Source organism: Tachysurus vachellii, chromosome 19 (assembly GCF_030014155.1).
Source record: "Tachysurus vachellii isolate PV-2020 chromosome 19, HZAU_Pvac_v1, whole genome shotgun sequence".
In the NCBI taxonomy this organism is placed as follows: Eukaryota; Metazoa; Chordata; class Actinopteri; order Siluriformes; family Bagridae; genus Tachysurus; species Tachysurus vachellii.
The window spans coordinates 12,287,501-12,296,411 of NC_083478.1; the positions used below are offsets into that span (position 1 = coordinate 12,287,501).

Consider the following 8,911-nt stretch of genomic DNA (forward strand, 5'->3'; position numbering starts at 1 on the left):
CACATGCATCCGAATAATGCCATGTCTCTGTTTTAAGTAACGTTAACGCGAAGAACTGAAGTGTCCAGTTACGATCGATGAAGTGAGTACTGTAGTAACACCTAGATAGTTGTGATTACTGATTGAAGTCCAGTGGTCTCCGGTCAGAGCAACATATTGTGCTTGAGTCAATTTTTCCTGTTTTGATAGTTTTTCGGTGTCATACAGCTACTGTACGTCTCGCCGGTAGTGTGTAGCTTGTATCGGAAGACGCAATTCGAAAAGCATCCATTAACCCCTTGTCTTCCACAATATTAACAGGCCTACTGTCCATTGCAATCCATTTAGATATAGCATTTGTTAGTGTTTCTGAGGACGACTTACTTAATTTGCGGCGATTTTCAGTCAGCGTGGTTTGGCGGAGCTTGCCTGCAGCATCCGGGGTTGTGCTAACTGCAGAGCTCGCAATATGTTTTGAGTTCAGGTGGTATTTCATGCTAGAACTACTTCGATGGTAGGCAAATTCCTTATTGCAGAGAACGCAAAGGACTTTGGTTTTATCAGTGGCTCCATTGGAAAGAGTTTTGAATTTAAATTTGCCCTTCAGAAAGCCAGGCAGATCTGTGTCGTTTGGCATCATGCTTGACTAACTCGCCACTACAGCTTATTGCAAGATGTGTAGTCGTTGGTACAGGTGTGGGGAGGGGCGGGGCACGTTAAATGCGTTAAAAATATTAATGCGTTATTTTTCTCACAATTAATTAATCTAATTAACGCGTTATATTACCAGCCCTAATATATATATATATATATACACGTGTATATATATATGTGTGTGTGTGTATATATATATATATAATTTATTTGTTTATTTATTTATTTATTTATGAGTTATATGTCCAGTTCTATGAAATTGCTATTAATAACACTGTACTTGCCACTCTGAGACCATCTAAAGCTGAGGCATCGTGCCCATTCAAACTTAGGCACGTGTCCCCTCAGATTGTTTAGGCATGTGGATTTTATAGTATAAATATTAGCAGTTCTGAGCTGCATCTTCGACACTTTTCGGAGATTTTCACCACTTTGATCATGCAAATTATCATGCTTTGATCACCTTAAAAAAAAATAGGTGCATAACCCCCCCCGATCGAAAGTGCACACTCACATATGAGTTTCAGTCAGTAATGTTGGCAGGTGGGGGCAAACCCAATGTCCACCCAGTTGTATATAATGTGTATGCTCTGAGTCCACATTTTACAAGATGGTACAGAAAAGGCTTCAAAAATGCAGTGGGAGTGAATAGCACCAGAGTGTCCTCTCAGTGAGCTAAGATTATTGCACAAAAAAGCAACCAAATTAGTAACATTCTTTTTAATCAGTGGTCATTCAAAAGACATAATCAGTATTATGCTATTTAAAAAGTACAAAAAAAAAATCTTTATAACCAAAATTCTTGAGGGATATAGTATAATGGGGAAGGATATAGTGTTAAATAACATTATACAGCCAGAAAACAAAAGCCAGGTTTTTGGTTTTTTGGGGGTTCTTTTTCCAGAAACTCTGCAAACTCTCAGAAATTCTTGATATAAAATGTTGCATCATAGGACTACCACAAGTTATTTAAATCTTGCCATTTTTCCTGTTTCCCCCCTCTCTCTCTCTCTCTCTCTCTCTCTCTCTTTTTCTTTCTCTCTACCAGGTGAGTTTGGACTCGCGGGTGCGTGAGGTAATCAACCGGAAGATGCAGGACCCAACTCCACACACTTTTGAGGACGCACAGCTGCAGATCTACACGCTCATGCACAGAGACTCATACCCACGCTTCCTCAACTCATCCATCTATAGATCACTGGTGCAGGGGGGCTCACGCTCCTCTTCAGAATCCTAGACCCACCTCTGTCTATGTGTCTCTCTCTCTTTCTCTCCATTCATCCTTCCATCACACAACCACTAAAGGAGAAAGTACATGTTGGCTTCTTGTCATGGATGGATTATGTCTCCCAGGCCACTTCCTGTGTTTTGCTTTGACTTCGCTGCTGTTGTCTTGGAGGGCACAACATCCCTCCGGAATGTTCTGAACCCGCACAGGCTGAAACTGGAAGACACAGGGATGAAGTAGTAGTCATAGTCATTCCACTGCTTGTGATGATGGAAACAACTACTGATCCATGCGAGTCTCTTTGTCCTTTGTACATTTTTTTCCATAGGTACGTGTACGAACACAGTTTTAGGACTTGTTTTATCTTTTTACCTGATGTCATGAGTTGACAAAACACAAGAGAGCCTCTGCAATAAGACACACTGGAGTTGACTTTCTCCGCTCCACATACGACCGGTTTGCCTATTATACCTATACCTTTGACCTGTCCACTGTCTCCCTTCTCTGAGATCATCTCTCTGAGACATGGGGTTGGGTGGTGGTGGATGGTTATGTTTGTTACCGGAGGGGCCGGAAGTTTCCCAGTTGCAAAAAAAAAAAAGAACAAGAAGAAAAAAGAAAACAATATTTAGAATATTAACAAGTTTTAACAAATGCTATTGAAAACTACAAGAGGAAAATAGATGTAGATACAAAGAAAAAAAGTGAGTGGTGAGAAGATGCTTAAGTCTTAATTAGACTGGTCACTCAAAATGCATTTTAAAATTAGTATTGTTCATGTTATTTATTTTCTATTTTGTCAACTTTTGTTCTTGTACAGTCAATTTTAAAAATCCGGTACGGATGACGCAAATCGAGCAAGGTCACGAGTGCTTCATAGTGCACTGTGTGTGTATGAGTGTATGTTTGTGTACGTATAGGGGTGTGTGTGTGTGTGTGTGTGTGAGCATGTGTAGGCATGCATGTGTCTGTAGGTTACAGGATGAAAAGCTTGATGGGTCTCATGACCTTTTCCTTGGCAAAAATTGCAGACAAAAAAATCACAGATGCTGCTTTCTGGGTTTCTATAGTAATTCTTCAGTATTGTAATATTTTGGCAAATAAACTCCTTATTTCAGATGAATTTATAAGGATTGTTTATAGATGCAAAGCACCTCAAAATGTTTTTTTAAGGTCACATTTCAAGGGAAAGCAGTGTTAGTGTTGTTATTACCTGAACAGCTGCACTGTGATTGTCCTCACTGTCTGTCTTCCCCTTCAGGTTCTCGTTTATTAATCAGGCAAGAGGAGGCAACCTATAAGGCTTTAAATAATAATGCTCACTTCAATAAGAATAAAAATAGAACAACCAGCAAAATCCCTTTTAATTATTGGACCCAAATCATTCTGTAGATGTGGAAATCTCTAATTTTATAGCAAAGTGGTGCTTCACATCTATGACATTGTGTGTCCTTGTTGACATTTGTACAGTTTGTGAATAGTCACTTAGCACGATGAATAGAACTCTGCTTGAGCACCTAGGCCTTGACTTGTGCACCGTGCAGGACTTACATTCATCGTGCTACAGGAATGTTCTAAACTGCTCAAACAGCTATATTGAATTCATCTGATTTTAGGGCTTGTTCACTGCCGAAAGTATGAACTGGGCTTCAGCGCACAGAGGCTTTGGATGGGACATTAGTGATATATAGGATGGTCACAGATATCAGCAAACAAACACACACACTTAGGCCCTGTCCACATGTATATTGTTATTTTTGACAACAGTATTTTGGGTCACTGAAAATGGAGCTTTTTGAAACCACCCACTGTTTCACTGTTTTTGTGTGGACAGGAAAAAAAAGCTGGCTGTGTGAATCTGCATATGTGCACTGTTGTTTACATATGTAATGAGTGAGCTAGCACTCTATTTATTATGGCTGCTTATATGAAATGTGTTAGTGTTTCTAATTTCATTTCTTTATGCATTAATATTACACCTGCATGCAGATACACCTGAGTCTACCACACAAACAATACAAACTGTGCTGTAAACAGAAATTATTAATACGACCTAAGTGTAACCTTAATCGCTAGTTCCACATGACTGTCAGTCTACATAAATTAACTGTCATTTTTCATTTTAGAGCTTTAGATGAGCCGCAACCCTGACCAGCGTATCTCCACCCAGTTGGTTGGCCTGCTCATGCCAACATTTTCAAATCATTTTTGCATCTTCGTATAGACATATACGAGATAAGAGTGTGGACACCTGATCATAACATCCATATGTTTTTTCCCTAAATTGTTGCCACCAAGTTTAAAGCACACAATTGACCAGAATGTCTTTGTATGATTAAGCATTAAGATTGCCCCTCACTGAAATAAAGGAGGCCAAACCTGTTCCAGCATGACAATGCTGCTGTGCACAAAGGTTCTCTTATTAACTCCACTGAATACCATTGGGCTGGATTTGTACACCAACTTCACACCCTGCCTTCTTGTTTGAGATCAATGTCTGACCGCTCTTGTGTGTGAGAGGAAAAAATTACCCCACAGTCATGCTCCAAAATCCACTAAAGTGGGGACCAATCCCATTATATTGTGATGGGATGTTAAGTAATCAAGAGTCCACATTTATGCTATTTACAGTATGTAGATAGGATTTTCCTTTTGAAAGAACCATGTTTTCGAAAACTACTTTATGTTTGTTTGGGGTTTTATAGACACAAACACAGCTTTAACCCGTATTGTGTATTGCGCTGATAGTGATGGTACTGTATATTTAGATGATGATCATTTTTCATTCTGGAAATTACAAGCTGCAGCCTATTGAAATAATGCTATGTGGATAGGTTGAGTTGAGCTGAGGCATATTACACCTTTCCCCTCCAGTAACTCCCTTACTATACAGAACACTTGGTCTATTTGTAGTACTGTACATCAAGGCTACTAGCGTTGTAAAGACATTTCAAACACGTTACTTGTTCATAGGGCAACTATAATAATAAGCCCTTCATGCCAACTGACGTACACGTTTATAAAGCATTACTCCAGCAGCTGACGTAAAGACACTTTACGTAGCACAATTGCATAACATGACTGATATAGCAGATATACACTGAGCTTCATGAATGTTATGCATTGTGACATTCTACTGTGTTCTGAATAAGCTTGGAAAGTGCCACAGCACAGCCTTATTTTACCCAAACTTTGTTACTTGACTCAGGTGTTTTGTCATCTTGACTTTAAATTAGCAAAATCTGTCTTTATGGCAGTTGATGCCTGTCCGAAAAAATCTGTTTCAACAAATCTATATATGTTGTGATGAAGGGCTTATGCAGGTGGCAAGTAAAATGTTTAGAAGACATTTTTTATATTAAGGGGCTTCAATTTCAGTTGGTTATCAAAAGCCCTATTAAAGAATGACTGAAAGTCTGTAAAACACTTCCAGTAGCCTTGACATGATACTTCTAGAAACCTTGGTGACTGAAAACCTTCATAGACATAAAAAAGCAAATACAACATCAACTTCTATTACTTCTATACTACTGTAAAAGTGTAAAAAAAAGTAATCACTGTATATTATATTGATTTTAAGTAACTGTTTGGTGACTTTTATTCTACCTTAAAAGCCGAGGAATTATCCAGTCTAGCAACATAGACTCACTCACTCAATTTCAGTAAGTTCTTTCTCCTAGTCGGGGTCTCGGCGAATCTGGAGCCTATTCCGGGAATACTAGGGATACACCTAGGATGAGATGTCGGTCCGTCACAGTGGTACCAGACTGCAAACAGTAAATGTTCATTATGAACATTTATCAAACAGTCTCTATGTAAATACTGGGTCCTGCATGACAGTCCTGGTATGACCGTGCAGTTTCACCAAATTTAAGAGAGCTTTCGAGTCTATTTGGGATTCATTATCTGTTCCTATTCATACAAACTCACACACACACTTTAACATTTGCACACTTTTTTTTTTGTTTAGCACACACACAATAAGAAGGTCCATTGTATCCATTACATTTCAAGTTAAGGCAGTGAAATGGTAACATGATGGTATGCATCATCCATTCCAGTTATTTAATTGGCATGAAGCCACCACTAAAAATAGGTCACTTTATGACCAGTAAACTTTTTAGGACTCCCTTTTGCTGTACGTCCTAGCCTCCTTGTGTGCGCCCAAGTGACACTTGGTATGAACTCTATTTTGTAATTTCTGTTAAGAATGGTGTGGCATAGAAGACCTGTAATTGGTGCTGGTGCTACCACTGTGAGCTTGTGTACCTCCTTATGCCCTCTGTGTCTGTACATTTCAAAATGTGAATTTGAACGACAACCACTGTTCTGTGTGTATGTGTGTTTGTCCTCAGTACGAGAGGAAAATTGGGCAGATACAATAGGCAGTGTTATGAACTCCTTCATTATGGCACTGAGCTAAATACTGTTTTTGTTCATTTGCTGTATTTGTGTAAAGCCATTTCTACCTGACTGATACAGACATACCTTGACGTTTTTTTGGATAAGCAATGGAGGGCTGGGATTTTGACTGAGTGTCCAACTGAACAGCAAAACCTTCTAAAAGGCATTGCAACCTGAGCTTATTTTGGTTTCAGATTCAGTGGGGCTATTTGTAAATGTATAGAGGAGCAATAAAATATTCAATAATTTAATTGAGGTGGTATATGGTTTACTACTCTCTCACCAATTAAGTAACTACCAGAGGTGGTAAAAGTCCAAAAAAAAAACCTTACTCAAGTGAAACAGCAAATCTAAATAAAAACGTTTTGGTGAAAGTTAAAATACAGCATCTATTTTTTTACTCAGGGTAAACTACCAGATACAAAACATAGCCAACAATAGGTAAATCATTGGCTCGATAGATATTAGGTCTCTTACTTTTTCCCTTTTTTTTCTCTTATTTCTTTTTCTTTTAAGATTAGAGGGATGTTTTTTCCCTCCATTTTGGTGTAAGTTATAGCACTCATATAAATGGGTAAAAACATGACATGTAAAATGTAGAAATGTACATATAACTGCATTAAGGGGTTGTCCACCTACCATGTCACACCCATTAGAATGTAGACTTTTAATCAATTCCTTGCACATAAAGTTCCAAAAATACTGTAGATATTATAGAATTTATTTTAAAATGTACTTTACTTTCCACCTTTGCTAATCACTTTTTTTTTAGCTGTAAGCTGTTTAAAAGAAATAATGAACAAATCACCAACAAAACAGTTTGAACAACACGCTTGCTGTGTGTTGTGGTTGATGAACCACTCTGTACATAATCCAACTAGTCAACTATTGGGCGTTATTCAATAATTAATTATGTACAATTTATTTTGCCATAGAGCATGTACGCATGACTTGTACATCATTCACTTTGACATTATTTAACAGGTGTACATATTTTGAGCTGGTGAGGTTTGGATTAAACCTACTGAAGTGACCAGTTAAACTAATGATACAAATATGATAGAACAATCACTGATGTTGACTCTGTGAAAGGGATGACTGGGGTATGTTAGAAACATAATTGAAAACCTAGGCCTGATTCTTTCTCCTGAACAAGTAGGGGAATTACATTTCCACCAAATGCTTCCGGGCCAAACTGAAAAGATTTTTCCCTGATTTCATGTCATAATGATGTGAAATGCATTTCCAGTCCATCAGTCCTCATCAGTGAGGTGTATGGTTTATGTCTACAAATTAAATCCCAACAAAGCCCTGTTCATTTAGGCATGTCTATCCCACCTAACCTCTTAGACTTTTGTTATTCAATTATACGTCATATCTGTAAATATCTATTCAGCGAAGAATATAAGGATTTATATAAGATAAAAATGTCAAAAGAGAATTTAACGATAGGATCAAACATTCTATTTAGAGTTATTAGATTTAGATTTATCGGCTTTATTGGCCAAAAAGGATTTATGGTAAAAATTCCTTTTTTTTCACCTTAAACGAAATACCAGTTGTGCATGACAATGCACATATGTGTTTATAATATATATATACCTTTGTGATACCTTTGTGTGTGTGTGTGTGTATGTATGTATGTATGTGTGTGTATGTATATGTATATATATATATATATATATATATATATGTGTGTGTGTGTGTGTTTGTCTGTGTGCAATTTAGTAATTTAGTGTTGTTCATATTTTCCAATAAGATGTGACCAGTCTAAGGCGTGTATGGGGGGTGTTTATGCGCTTGTGAAATTGTATAAGACCATTTTCTTATAAGAACTTGTATAAGACCGTTCAGTAAGGTTAAGGTATTAGTTGGGCCTTTGGTCAAAACTATTTTTTATCCTAGATTTCTACAGATGTTTAAAGACATATCAACCCTCAACCACCTAGACAAAACATCACAGCACAGGCCAAAACAGACCTTTTTTCCACAGCTAGTGTTCGAGCTAGAGTGAAGGACTCGAGACGTATACTTGCTTATGTTTACATACATTTCTCTAGGTGCCAAATTAGCCTAGCCTTCTTACAGTCCAAGACTGAACATGTGGGACTACAGAAGAACTGTGTGTTATGATGCTCTTCTAATAATCCTCTACATATCTAATGTATGTCAAAGGCCTTTTTTCCTTCACAAAAAATGTTTCCCTTTTTTTTCTGTACTACTTTGTCATGTAAGAACGCTGTGTGCGCTATTACTTCAGAGAGTTTTGAAACCTCAAGGCCCAGTCTCTGTCTCAAAAACACATGTTCATTCCTTTTCTTTTGTTTCCACCTGCTATCTAGAGACACACGTTTCAAGCTCATGGACTTCTACGGGACAATTATTTATTGACATTAGCATTATATTTTATAAAAAGTATGTGTATGGACCAAACTCTTTTATTTGAAGATTTTCACCAGTCTGAAACATATTTTACATCCACATCACTGAGGCCATATCATCCCAGTTTTTGAAGATGACTTTGTTAAGAAATTATCCTCATTCATATGTTGAATTTGAAATAGTTTTTTTTAATGTTTTTATTTTCCCTATTTTTAAAAGAAGATATAATTATAATGATAATAAAGATGTTTGTGTTATTATTCA

General features: G+C 37.4%; 1 protein-coding gene across 7 annotated transcripts in view; it reads left to right on the top strand.

Moving 5' to 3' along the window:
- Positions 1-8,911, top strand: part of rgs19 (regulator of G protein signaling 19) — a 47,751-nt gene extending 38,840 nt beyond the window's left edge. For all 7 annotated transcript variants that reach the window (XM_060894108.1, XM_060894109.1, XM_060894111.1 and 4 more), the window contains one exon: positions 1,682-8,911. In XM_060894108.1, coding sequence (XP_060750091.1) covers positions 1,682-1,870 — 189 coding nt within the window. In that variant the 3' untranslated portion in view covers positions 1,871-8,911. The remainder of the gene's footprint in view (positions 1-1,681) is intronic.